At 52.0% G+C, this 13994-nt stretch overlaps 1 protein-coding gene across 1 annotated transcript in view; it reads right to left on the bottom strand.

Moving 5' to 3' along the window:
* Window positions 1-4466: 4466 nt before the first annotated feature.
* The window catches only part of PRAG1 (PEAK1 related, kinase-activating pseudokinase 1), a 50525-nt gene continuing 40997 nt past the window's right edge, over window positions 4467-13994 (bottom strand). Inside the window, exons 5-6 of the mRNA XM_055144180.1 lie at window positions 12678-13408; window positions 4467-5755 (exon numbers count right to left, since the gene is read on the bottom strand). Coding sequence (XP_055000155.1) covers window positions 4634-5755; window positions 12678-13408 — 1853 coding nt within the window. The 3' untranslated portion in view covers window positions 4467-4633. The remainder of the gene's footprint in view (window positions 5756-12677; window positions 13409-13994) is intronic.

The raw sequence follows: 13994 nt of genomic DNA, 5'->3' as shown, positions 1-13994 counted from the left end.
ATAACTCAGGTGTGTGTACATGACAAAAGAGCTTTCTCCATCCCAGAAGGCACACAGCAGAAGCACTGCTGAGCGGTTGGTGCTGGGCTTGGGCTTCAAAGCTTTCCTAGACCTGATCCCTGTGTTATGACACATAATCCCCAAGTGCTTAGCTTGCTTCTGGCAAAGATGGAACAAGTTCGATGTAGAGCTACATAGCACCCACGGAAAAAGAATTTAGGAGAAAGAAGATCCCACATCTTTGCACGCAAAAGAGAAAAGCCTGTTAACAACAAAAATGACAAATGTGCAAAGGATGTGGGGGCGACTTGACTCAGAGTGAGAAAGAAGAAACCTGGAGATTTAAATACCAGCATTGGGGTGAACATTAATTTAAAAAAGGAGAGATGAACTCACTGATACCAATATTCATTACCAAGAATATTATAATGGCCAGACACTGGGAAGCAGTTCAGAGAAGATCCCCACTTATTTCTCTCAAGCCAGATCGGCTGAAACGATTATTTTAGGGTTGGATCTGTTGACCTGCTGTACATCAATGGTATATTTTGAGGTATTCATTTCACCACATAATCATTGCAGATTTGTTTGTGTGTGTATGAGTGTGTGTGTGTGGTGGTGGTGTTGGTGGGGGCACACCATGTGGTCCTCAGGGCTTATTCCTGGTTCTGTGCTCAGGTTCACTCCTGGGGATACTCAGGGGATCACAAACAAACCATGAGTTAAACTGCGGTCACTGTATGCAAGGCCTTAACCCATGAACTACCTCCCCAGCCTCAGAGTCAAAAATGTTATGTTTTTTTTAAAAAAACTAAAAATGTGCTGGTGCTAGTTGAAAACAGGTGCAATAAATTATAGTAATAAAAAAATAGTTACATAAAGACTTTAAATCTAGTGTGACTAAATTTGTTTGCCAGATGTCATTTTGGTAGCCACATCACTTACAATTTAGAGAAAATGCCACACCAAGTACTTTGAAGCACTGTCTTGGGGAAAAAAACAACCAAAAAAAAACACAGGACTTTCAAGCCATACACACCTAGATTTCAGCAAGAGGAGATGTAAGAAATTGCCTGATCTAGAAAGATATTCTTTTTAAAAGTACTATTGGCTCTTGGAATACTATGCAGCTGTTAGAAAAAAGGAGGTCAAGAATTTTGTAGTTAAGTGGATGGGCATGAAAAGTTTCATGCTGAGTGAAATGAGTCAGAAAGAGAGAGACAGACATAGAAAGATTGCACTCATCTATGGTATTTAGAATAACAGAGTGGGAGACTAACACCCAAGAACTGTAGAAATAAGTACCAGGAGGTTGACTCCATGGCTTCGAGGCTGCCCTCACGTTCCGGGGAAAGGTCAACACAGAGAATCGATCACCAACTACATTGTAGTCGAAGGCCATGTGGGGGAAGGGAGTTGCGGGCTGAATGAGGGCTAGAGACTGAGCACAGCGGCCACTCAACACCTTTATTGCAAACCACAATAGCTAATTAGAGAGAGAAAACAGAAGGGAATGCCTTGCCACAGTGGCAGGGTGGGGTGGGGGGGAGATGGGATTGGGGAGGGTGGGAGGGACACTGGGTTTACAGGTGGTGGAGAATGGGCACTGGTGAAGGGATGGGTTCCCAAACTTTGTATGAGGGAAGTATAAGCACAAAAGTGTATAAATCTGTAACTGTACCCTCACGGTGATTCTCTAATTAAAAATAAATAAATTTAAAATTAAAAAAAAAATAAAAAAATAAAAAAAAATAAAAAATAAAAAAAATAAAAAAAAATAAATAAATAAAACCACAGTTTGACTCAAAAAAAAAAAAAAGTACTATTGGCTCAGTCACTACTAAATTTAAATAACACACTCCTTCAGAAAGAAGCACTGGGGAAAGGCTTGCTCTTTCCAATGATGAAATAAGTTTTTTTTCCCCAGAAATCGCCCAAAGAATTCTGCAGGCAGCTGTTTTCTTCTAGGTTGGAGACAGCTCAGAAGCAAGTTTGATGTGTGGTCGCTATCATTTCCCTCAGTCAGCATTTTTTGTTATCATTTCTTCTCTTTCCCAATTTGCCTTTGGGTTAATTTTCATTTTTCCTTCTCCTTCTCCTTCCTCCTCCTCCTCCTCCTCCTCCTCCTCCTCCTCCTCCTCCTTCTTATTTTTTGGGACAATCTCCCTTTTCTTCTTTCCTGAAGTGGATGGCATACTAGAAAGGTGCAATTAATTCTGATTTAAAATGTGCCTCTTTAGACCTGTTTCCAAACGGCATTGTATTCCCTGGCAGAATGTGTGTTTCCTCCCTCTCCATTGTTTATTTACTTGAAGTGAGATCGAACAAGAAAGCCAAAGACAGCACATGGAGGATGGAGGGTTTGCCTGGAAACTCCCCAGGAACAAGCAACTGGCAAAATAATACCCTCTGCAACAGATAGGTCCTGCAGAGAATTATGATTTCCATGTGCAAAGACTTTTTCTTTCTCTTGTAGGAACATAATTGGATGCTGGTTTCAGCCAGTTCTTTCCTTAATGTTCAAGCAACAATGCAAATGACAAATAGGACCCGCAGGTGCTGTCTTCACAGCGGATGCATGGAAATGTGGCAGTGTGGCTGGCATGTGTCTGGGTTCCCCCACAGCCAGGCTGCAAGACAGAGCTTTTGTGCTAAGGGAATAAAATTAGCATGCAGCAGGGAACCAGGTTTCCCCTCCTGCTTGCTACAAAAGCTTCCCCAGGCTTCTAGGATCTCCATGGAAGGTCTTTGCGCCATTTGTTTTTCATTTTCTGATTGAGTACCAAGCTTTTAGAAATTAATTCACAAGTTAGGAGATTTAGGTACAACTACAGGGGTTTGGAAACTGTTTCCCTTCAAATGAGTGACTCCTCACTGACCTTTTGGGTGCTGTGTAATTCTGAGGAAAGGCAGGGCGCTCCCTAATGCTCTGCTTTATGAAGACCTGGTAACACATCAGACTGCAGGAGACAGAAGGTGTAAAAATATGTGGTAAGTGAAAGATGGATTTTGCAGGGCAGTAGGTGGAATTCAGAGCCTCAATGATACAAGGCGGGTGCTCTAATGCTGAGCTACATACTGACTCAACTGACTTGCATAATAATCTAACTGATGTGGGGGAGGGGGCATTTTGGGGAGGGAAGGTTGCTGTGGTCCTTGGGGGTACACTGGTGATGGGTGTGGTGTTGAGATTATGTGCATGAAAATCCATTATTGACAGCATTGTAAACCTCAGAATCTCAATAATGAATAAAAAGTTTAAAAATCTCCCACTAAATACTGCTTCCCCACGTGTGTGTGTGTGTGTGTGTGTGTGTGTGTGTGTGTGTGTGTGTGTGTGTGTAGCTGGGAATTGAAACCAAGGCCTCATGCATGCAGGTTTTGTGCTCTTGCATTGAGCTATTTTCCAGCCTCAGGCAGGCATGTAGGTATATTTGTTAAAATTGTAACCCAAAGAGCCTGAAAACAGTTGGGTGATGGTCTGGGAGCTGGCATATGTGAGATGGAGTCTGGCACAGCACCCTCTACACACCACTAGAGGGAATGGTGTTTGCCACTGGGTTTATCTCCCATTCTTTCTCTTTCCTGGCCCAGGAAGGCTAATCTAGCATTGCCCAAGTTCCCTGGTGGTTCCAGCTTCTTCTGAAGGCGCAGAAGGGAGGGAAGGAGTAGGTGACTCTGCCCACTGTCCTCCGTCTTGGGAGGACCTCGTTGTTAGTCCCTGAAAGTGGATGTTGTCCTAGCTTTTGCCTCATCATCCTTGCTTTTCAGCCCCCTGTGCTGACTGGGACTACTCCTGTCTTGATGCTTGGTGGGTGGGAAGGGGTGGAGGGTTATGGGTCAGTTAGCTGAGTGCGTGCTCTCTCTCTCTCTCTCTCTCTCTCTCTCTCTCTCTCTCTCTCTCTCTCTCTCTCTCAGACCTGTTGTTTTTCTTTTAACGCACACTTCTAACACTTTTAGAGGGGTCCCTTCTTTGGGTCTTTTCATTTGAACCATCTGGGGCAGATTCTGTTCCCAGCCCACTGATACAAATGGGGACCAGCTGGAGCAGAAGAGGAATGGGTGTGGGGTCCATTCCTAGTGGGCTGGAATCCCAAACCTCTGGGATCACACCAGCAGTGCCTGGAGTCTTCTAGAAACACAGGGATGTGTGACTGCTGCGGAGCAGCCAGGCCCCTGTGGGGAGCCTAGTGAGAAACGGGTGGCTGGTCACTGGTCCTGAGGGCACCAGACTAATACACACAAACGCTTCCGGGAGTTTTGCTCCTGAGTCGGCCAAACATTTTAAAAATGGATTTGTTTGTGTTTTTAATAATCACTGACAGTGGGGTAAAGAGGTCCTGGATGGGGCAGTAAATCCAGAGTGTGGATTTCCTTAAATACAGGAAGGTCCTGAGCTAGCAGTGCAGCCGGCAGGAAGGGCAAGCTAGAGGGGCAAAGCAGGCGGACGCTGCACCGACAGGAAAGTCCTTTGTATTTATATATTTTATATATTTTATATATATGTATATATATTACATCCATGTCTGAGAGTCATTTGTACCATTTCCCAGGGAGCCGATTTTCCGAGGCAAGGCCAGGGCTGGGGGCCGGGGTGAGGGCGAGGAGCTAAAGTGCAGGGCTGGGGCGGGGCTCACAGCAGCTGCAGGAGCTTCAGGGACTGCAGGAGCGCCGAGGGCTCGGCCGCGGCCAGATACTGGCAGCAGAGCCAGTCCTCCAGCTCCAGCCCGCGCCGGCGGTCCACGGCCTTCTCGGCAAACTTCATCATCATCAGAGCGCGCTTCATGTCGATCCAGTTGTGCAGCGTGGCGCGGAGCGCCTCCTCCGAGCCGCCGGGCTGCTCCAGCAGGTCGCGCCGGGGCCCCCACAGCAGGCACTGCAGCACGCGCTTGGCCTCGCCGATGCGGATGCGCTTGATGGGGTCGGCCTCCAGCAGCAGGTGCGCCAGCCGCTGCAGGCCCGGCGAGTAGAGGGACAGGCCGGGCAGCGGCGGCAGGTCCTCCTGCCGGTAGTCCTGCTCCCGCAGCTGCGCCCGCACCTCGAACGGGTTGGGCTGGTGCAGCAGCTCGTAGATGAGGATGCCCGTCTGGAACTCGTCGAACTTGCGGTACTGTGAGGCGGACACGATCTCGGGGGCCATCCGGGCCTGGCTCTTTTTCTGCTGCTGGTTGGGGATGCTGCCCGGCTTCTGCTTGGCTTTCAGGAAGTTGCTGATGATGAGCCGGGGCAAGTGCTTCTCTCCGGGTGCGCCCCCGCAGACGGGCAGGGAGGTGGAAGGGCCCGGGGGCGGGGGCGAGGCTGCGGCAGGGGCGGGGGAGGCGGGGCTGGGCACGGTGTGGCAGGGGGTGGCTGGCGGGGTGCAGTGCACCAGCAGCAGGTTCTCCAGGCACAGGTCCCGGTGGATGACCCCGTGCTCCTTCAGGTGCTCCAGCCCGTTGCACAGCTGCAGCAGCAGGAAGCACACGCGCCGCTCATACGCCTCGGGCTCCGCCTGGTGGCTGGCGGCCGAGTCCCGCACGAAGTCCGAGGCCGTCTGGTGGGGCACCTCGCGCGTGATGACCACGACGCAGTCCTGCTCCTGGGCTGGGGGGTGGGAGGACAGGGCGGGCAGGGGGGCCTTGGGCGCGTCCGGAGACGTGAGCATGCTGGAGGGCACGGAGGCAACAAAGTGGCCACAGTCCTGCTGGATGTTGAAGTGCACGGGCACAGAGGGGCTGCAGGAGGCGGCTGACTTGGGCTCAGGCGTTTTGCAGATCTGCGGGAAGGGGAGAAGTGAAGTCAGGAGGTGGGCTGAGTGTCCGTGCACAAAAAGCAGGGACACTGCGCACAAAAGTAGTACTCACACAAATGGATCGAAACTGCTGGATCACAGGCTCAGGAGGGAAAGACTGGCACATATACATGTTTGGGGGAACAAAACTCCCCCCCCCAAAAAAAAAACAAAAAAAGAAAACAAAAGCCCATCAGAGAACATCTTTGAAGCCACCCCCAAAGCACGGTCCATAAAAGCAAAAATGAATAGTGAGATCAAAATGAAACCCTTTTGACTTTTAGGGTCAAGGGTACTTCATCAACATGATGAAGTACATGTTCTCCATGTATGAAGCCCTGGGTTCAAGCCCTGACAAACTCCCCTCCACCCCCACAAAAAAAAAACCCAAGAGACCAGAAAGATTTGGCCCTTAAACCCTGAGATCCAACCTTCCCACCTCAAACAACCCCCAACATCTTTTGTGCTTCAAAATGCAATGTTAGGGGGACTGGAGCGACAGTACAGTGGGTAGGGCATTTGCCTTGCACGCGGTCGACCCAGGTTTGATTCCCAGCATCCCGTATGGTCCCCCGAGCACCGCCAGGAGTGATTCCTGAGTGCAGAGCCTTGAGTCAGCCCTGAGCATCGCTGGGTGTGACCCAAAAACAAAACAAAACAAAACAAAACAAATGCAATGTTAGGGTCTGACAGACAGTACAGGGGTCAAGGTGCATGACTCGAATGTGGCTAGCTGCAGTTTGATCCCCAGCACCACATGGGCGGGGGCAGTCCTAGAGGCCCCAACTCTGCCTGGGGGTGGGTGGGGAATCCTTAGCACCCCAGGACCCCGAGGAGCACCTCATCCTCAGGCCCCGGAGTTGAATGGCCCACCCCTGGGCCTTCTAGGAACTCCTTAGGAGACCGCCAGCTCCCACCTCTCCAAGAAAAATGACAAGATTAAAGAAAACAAGAAGACAAGCAACCGACTGGGAGAAAGCACTGGCAAAACACACACCTGGGAAGGAAACACAAATCGAGAATTTACAAAAAGTTCTTACAACTCAGGAATGAAAAGATAACTGTCCCCTAGTTGGCAAAAGATACTAATAAGCAAATCATCAAATACACATGGAAAAGCCCATCCACACACAAAGCAGTGTTCAGCCTCACGAGTCACTTGGGAAATGCAAATCAAACGCACAAGGGAAGATACGGGCTGACATCATTAGGAACATGTCGTAAAAATGACAATTACAGGAGCGATGAGCATGAAGAGACAGGAACTCTCACAGATGGCTGAGGAAACGTAAAAGGTGGTGAGCACATTTTGTCTGTTTCTTTAAAGTTTACCATCAAGTCGCCTTATACCCCCACCACCAGCCAGCGGAAGGTCCGCGCAGAACAATCAGCAGAGGGGCAGGATGGATAGATAATGTCCTTCTGCCTGCCCAAAGGCTGGACAAAGGGCGAATAGGATTTGCACAAGCAGGTCGCCTTACTCCTCAACCCTCCCACCCCCAACAGGCAGCTGCAGACCCTCCTTTTGGGGAACCCTCTGGGCAGACCAGGCCCTCAACTTTAGCACTGGACCAAGTTGTGCTGGGCTGCCCGGGTTTCGGGCTGCAAGCATGGGCTGATTTTGGCACTGCCATGAGGAAGCACTTTGCCTGCGTGGATGAGTCACAGCTGCAGAAATCAAACAGAAGGCTCTCCTGGGAGGCAAACCCAAAGTCTCCAAAGGCACCCCCTGCTCCCAGGGGAGAAGGAAAAATGCAGATGAACCCCAGCTCCTCCGGGGAATCCCCACAATCAACTCTTCCTGCCTCTTTCCGTCTCGCCCTTATGCTAGTGTCCATGCTAAGCCTCCCCTGAGTGGCCTGAGCCAGACAGAGGCGCCCTCCAGAAGCCTCCTTTCCCTGTGATCACACTGACAGGGATGTGGTTTGTGCTCTCCTCTCTCCAAAGGGTATTGTGTAAGCTCAGCAGCGCTTTATAGCAGGGCAGGCTCTGTAATCCCAGAGAAGAAAAGCAGCTCGGCAGTAGCCTATAAAATACCACCCTGCAAACAATTCCCAAACCCCCCTCCAGACTGCCACCCTGGAGCCATCACAGCTACCACAGGGCTCACAGCTGAGGTGTTTAGAAATCTCCCCGTCAGCACCTTGCAGAGACACTGACTTCTATCACAACCCACGAACCTCCGGGGCACGAGACCTGTCGTGAAACCAGCCACTCAAGAAACTCTAAAACATACAGATCATTGGTGGTCGGAGGGAGGGGGATATGCTCATTGAGCAATTTTTCTATGGCAGAACAGAAATGGGAGGGAGTAACAATGCATTCCAGACGCTGTTCCCTGAGACTGGCATGAAAATCATTTGGGAATGCCAGTCCAGAGTACACTGTGGCAAGCACTGATTCTAGAGGCCACCGGACTCCAGCCAGGCTGGGAAACAGGAAGGTAAAGGCAACTGGGGATGGGACGCCTTGGAAATCATTATGCAGGGGCTAGGGAGATAAGGATAAGGTGCTTATCATGAATGCAGCTGAGCTGGTTCAATCCCTGGCACCACACACATGTAGTCCCTTGAGCACTGCAGGAGGGACCCTCGATACACAGCAGCCAGTAGGTTTGCTTCTCAAGACTGCTTTGTAAAAGAGGCCCCACCCGAGTGAGCTCCAGGAGCCCGGGGCAGTCCCAGAGACGCTCAGCTCTGCTGGGGCCTGCCTGGCAGTGCTGCTTGGCCCTTCCCTCCTGGACCCACCAGAGCTACACCCAGTGGTACTCAAGGGGCTCCGGGCGGCTGCAGGTTCAATTCAGGGCATCACATGTACCAGGCTTGACTCCACCATCTGACCTTTCTCCTTGCCCTGAAAAATGGTTTCTTTTTGTTTGTTTGTTTGGGGCTACACCCACCACTGTTCAGTGATTATTCCAGGGTCATGTCCCTCCACAGACCCCACCCAGCACTCCCAAGTGCGTGGCACCTTGTCTACCAAGCACTTTCCTCGTGGCGCATCATTAAGTCTCAAACAATCCGGTGAACAGATGCCATGCAAAGGAGGAAATGGAGATTTTAAGGGGGTAACATGATTGGCCCAAGACTGCAACCCAGAGAAGGCAACTCAAGTCGAAAGGAGGGGGATCTTTCGACTTGAGTGGACCGAGTTTCTAATATGGGGCTAAAATGATAGTGCAGTGGATAGGGCACTTTTGATCTCTGACATCCCATATGGTTCCCAGAGCATGTCAGCATGTCACGAGTAACCCTTGAGAACAGAGCCAGGAGTTAGCCCTGAGCACCTCTGGGGTGTGGTCCAAAGACAAACAAAAAGAGACCTTGTTTCCAGTGTGAACTTTGTACCCACTGGGGCTTTACAATCAATTCTTGATATCTGTGAGTTCTAGGAAGCAGCCAGAACGATGAGTTAGCCAGTGCTCATCGGGGAGACAGGAAGCGGAGTTTGATGGTCACGGGGAGAGAACGTGTAGTTCTATGGCAGATGGGGAGATAGGATGCGTAGTTCTCTGTGCCTCTCATGGCATTCTCATGAAGAACTCTCACTTTACACCAGCTTCCCTTTAAAAGCAACTCGCTAAGAGGCACTGGTGACTCACAGCACCAGATTCCTGCCTGAGGGAGCCTCATCCCTGTGCTGCGGAGGACAGTCTGGGCCTCTCCAGTGCCTGTTTGGCCATTTCAGTCGGGGCTCACCAACAAAGAGCACAAGCATGTGAAGAATGAGGCACTGAATAGACGGTGGGGGTGGCAGGGAAGACACTTGTTTACAGAGAAAAGCTGGAGCCACAAGGCAGATGGCTGCCTTATTCCACCTCAGCTGGGCATTTGCATGAGTGTGGAAGACTCAAATCCCACCCAGCCCCCACAGCCAGGAATGCCAGCCTAAGCGGCTGCCTGGGGTCACCAAGAGCCCTGAGCAGCAGATTCACAAGAGCAGGCTCCACACATTGGGGGATGGGCTGCATGTCCTTTACATGCATGAGGGTGGGGGGGGGTGGCCCTGACCTCCTTGCTCAGAGAGGCCTGGGCCAACAGGAATCACTGGAAGAAAGCACCCAGGTGAGCTGTGCATGGGGCCTGGCCCAGGGCATGAGGGAGCTGGGCAAGACTGCTGCAGCACAGGGCTGGTGCCAGCAGGGCGGGAAGCCTTTCCCAAGGAGGCTCAAGGCTATACACAGCTGGTCTGGGGCTTGGCCCAGAGCGCCAGCCCCACAGCTCAAGACAGTCTGCACACAGATGCAAATGAAGAAGCAGCATTGGTGGCCACTGGGCTGGATGCAAGTTCACCATCAGGGTGCTGGCCCTCCAGGGAGGCCCAGGGCTCCGTCATTACTCCCTGCAGAGAGCTGGGGGGGGGGGGGTTGGCGAAATCAATGAAGCCCACAGACCCCAGCCCATTCTACAGGGAGGCAGAGGAGAGTGGGGAGGCTTCCTCTCCATTCCCATCTTCCCTCCCTCCCATATCCTGCTTGACCTCAGAGGCCCAGGCCTACTTTCTGGTCCCCTCACCATTGTTTCCCTTTTTTTCTTCTTCTTTTTTATTTTTTCACTCAGCAATGCACAGGGATTACTCCTGGCTCATGCACTAGTGGTGTTCGTGGGGACCGACCATATGGAATGCTGGAATCAAACCCGAGTCGACCACACGCAAGGTGAACACCCTACCCGCTGTGCTATCGCTCCACCTCCATTGTTTCCCTTTCTACCGTTGGTTTCTAGCACCCGCTGGGAAAGTGAGACTTCCCACGTAGTTCTAAGGAGAAGGTGGCTACGGGGACACCATATAGAAGCCTTCCCATTTTCTTGCTACCAGAGGTGGGTATCAGAAGCTCTCTGCTTACCCCTGGGTGCTGATCCAGGGGGTGGTAGATCCCAGGACAGGTTCCTTTGGGTCAGAGGGATTAAGCCTTCTGTGCTAGCTTCATCAGAGTAAGGCAGTTCTCTCTCGCAGTGCTGGCCAGGCCACCCAGGGCTTCACATGCAGGGCACATACATGACCTGTACTGAGTTAAGCCCCCAGCCCAAGTCAGCGATCTTTGGGCCCAGAATCAGTGCCCAGGTCCAGCCCAGGAGCAGGGGCCTGTAGGGAAAGCCTGAAGACAGCCTCAGGATGGACAGGAGCGGGGAGTCAACAGTCTCTAGCTCCCCTAAGCAAAAGGCCCCTCCCCTCCCCCTGGATTTTAGGGGACTCAGATCTTCATCCTTTCATGGGATGGGGCAGAGTCCTGCTCTGTGCCTACAGAGACAAACAGGGGAATCATGTTCCACTCACTGGATCATCCCAGAATCCGCTCACCTTCCTCCAGCGGACACAGCCCTGCTTGAGTCATCAGAAAAATGCTGGAATTTTAGTTGTTTTCTCTCAATTATGGAAGAGAGCGTGGCAGGGAAGTTTGGCTTTCCAAAAAGTAGCTTCTGGGTTGAACTGTCAAGTGGTGATGAAGTTCAAGCTATACGCACAGGCTCTGACTCAAGTTGGCCTTTCTGGCAAGTCTCCACTAAATGGGCTCTCCCTGCTGGCACAGTTTCTGACAAATGGGATCCTCCTGGCATATGCCCACCTCCCAGACATTTCACAGAAAGGTGGCAAGGAATTATAATATGCAGAGTCTTCAATGAGCCAGGGGCTCCCAGGTTCTATTTTACAGTGGTGTCATCAATTTCTTCTAAGAAAAGCATCCAAGCTAACTGGCTACAATTTTTCTGGTCTACACACAATTTCAAACATCTTGTGGGTGGGCCAGAGCAACAGTACAGGAGGGATGGTGCCAGCATTGCCTGAGTTCACCCTGGTTCTGTGCCCAGCACTGTGTAAGACTCCCTGAGCCCCACCTGGTGTGAGCCCTGAGCACAGAGTCAGGAGTAAGCCCTGAGCACTGCTGGGGGTGGCCCCCAGACAAAACCAACCCAACAAGAAAAGATCTTGATGGTGAGCAGGAACATGAGCTCATGTGCTGCACATTTCCTCACTGGGCCTGGATGAGCATCTTGAGAAAAGAGAAGGGTGGGGCTCCCAACCTCCCTCCCCTCAAAAGCCTGCATTCACAGAAAGCCCAGAAGGATATGAGAAAGGAGGCCCCGGAGGCGGTGCTGACAGTTCCCCAACTGGCTCTGAGCTGTGCAGAGAGCAGTGGAGTGTGATGCCAACAACTCCATCACAAAGAGGGAAGTCCTGTGTGACCTTCAGCGTGTCATTGAAATCTCTGAACTTCCTTTTCCTCACATGAAAGTGCTGACAATGTGCTTTAGAGAGATAAAGTAAGCTTCCAAATCCCTGCTGGCCACCCACTTGCTGGGGCTGTGAATCATCCTCAGTCTCATATCCCCCCATACAACTACTTACTGGATGAGGACTGGAGGCCACACGGTTATCTTGGCCAGGAATTAGGTGGACAGGTAATGTTCAGTCAGCGCTATCCCTCCTTCCCTGCCGGCCAAGATGGTGTAAGTCTCCTGCTGCCTCCAGGAGTTGAAAAGCACCACTGTAATTGTCTACTTCCCCAGTGAGGACATCTACTTCCCTAGGAGGACCCCAGGGTCACCAGCCTACACTCAGCTCTTTGCAAAACACCCGGCCCATGCCTGTAAAAAATCCCGTTGAATGCATGAGCAAACTCTCTGCATCATTGAAAGGCAAGTATAGCCTTAACCCCACTGGATCCCAACTTCATTCCTGCAAGTTCAGAAAAGTCTTCAACCTACGCTTCACATCTCAGTACAGAGCTTAGGGCCAGGTAGGGAGAGAAATCGTGGCATGGGGAAGTGTCCAAGGAGCCCACCGTGAAGCCTGGCCTGAAATCAGGAGGGTAGATGGCACCTGCTCTGGCCACGCTCCGCCCTACCCGTGCCGAGACCAGACGGTGGGTGGCGTGGCAGAATGGGAAGGAGGGGGTGGTACCTACTTTCACAGCGTAGGTGCTGCCGGGGTCCTCGGAGCAGGTAGCACAGTAGTAGATGGCATCCCCGGAGTCACAGCAGGGCTTGTTGCAGGTCAGTTTGAAGAGTGACCAGTTATTCTCGTCGAAGTGCAGCTCCTTCTTCTGGCCGCCCAGGAACAGGTCCTCGCATTTGGCCCCAAGGCGCACCAGCGACTGGGCGTAGAGCGCTCCCAGCTTGGCATAGGTGCCCTCCTTGCTGCCAATGCTGCTCAGGAGGCTGTGCAGCTGGAGCTGCGTGCTGCTGGAGGACGCCTGGCTAGACACGCTCAGCTGCGAGGATGCGGCTGAAGGGCCCCCTCTGCATGGGCTGCCCGCCAGCCCTGAGGCCCGGCCCCAGGGGCTGTTCCCTTTAAACGCTTTTTCCAGAGGCTCGGACGAGGAGAAGAGAGGGTGCTGGAAGTTCCCGGGGCTGCAGGAGTAGCTGAAGGGGGGCTCCTCCGGGGCACAGACATTGGTTTCTGAGTGGCTGAGGTTCAGCTTGGGACTCGCAGTTCTGGGCTTGGGGGACCCATGCGTCCAGAAGAAGCCGTCGGGGGAAGAGGCAGCTCGACTCACTAACTTTTTCTGGGGGAGTGGAGGGGGTTGCAGGGGGCCACTAGGCGACACATCCTCGGCGGAGCTTGAAGGGAATGGAACAGGAGTGAACAGCTTCTTCCCGCTGTGGGTGGGCGAGTGGGTGGGTTCGGACGAGGGGCCTGGGAGAGAAAGGACAAAAACAGTCAGTGCTGTTCAGCGAGGCCCCGACGGGTCTTCGGGTGTGGTGGTGGCCAGAGCCATGAGCTGGATCCTGTTTTTATCCAACCCGTTTTGGAGGGGCAGGGCTGGGACCACACTCAGGGTCTATTCCTGGCTCTGTGCTCAAAAGTGCTCCCCACACCACATGCCTCCCCACAGGGAAGGAGCCAGGGACCCATATGCAGTTCAAGGATTGAAATCAGGCACCATGTGCCACGTGCAAAACAAGAGCCTTAAGCCCAGAACTACTTCTCCCGCCATGCTCCCCGGCCCAAACTTTTATGTATTTCTTGTAAAAACAATAGTCACACAATGAACCAAAGTCAAGTTTTGAAAAAGGCACTCAGTGCAAAGATGCCTTTCATGCAGTGACCCAGCACATGGCCCCTCTGATCAGACAGCCCAGAGACCAGTTTCCCTGCATCACTCTGGAGTGTATCAGGCAATACATCAATATGCCATGCAAACACACCCGCATACATTCACACGAGGGCGAGGCGACAGTGCCCTCTTCGGAAAGCTGCTGTCCCTGGGCAAGTATCTGCA

The sequence above is a fragment of the Sorex araneus genome, chromosome 1, assembly GCF_027595985.1.
Source record: "Sorex araneus isolate mSorAra2 chromosome 1, mSorAra2.pri, whole genome shotgun sequence".
Taxonomy (NCBI): Eukaryota; Metazoa; Chordata; class Mammalia; order Eulipotyphla; family Soricidae; genus Sorex; species Sorex araneus.
Note: the sequence above shows the minus strand (reverse complement) of the source record. Positions and strands in the feature narration are given on the sequence as shown.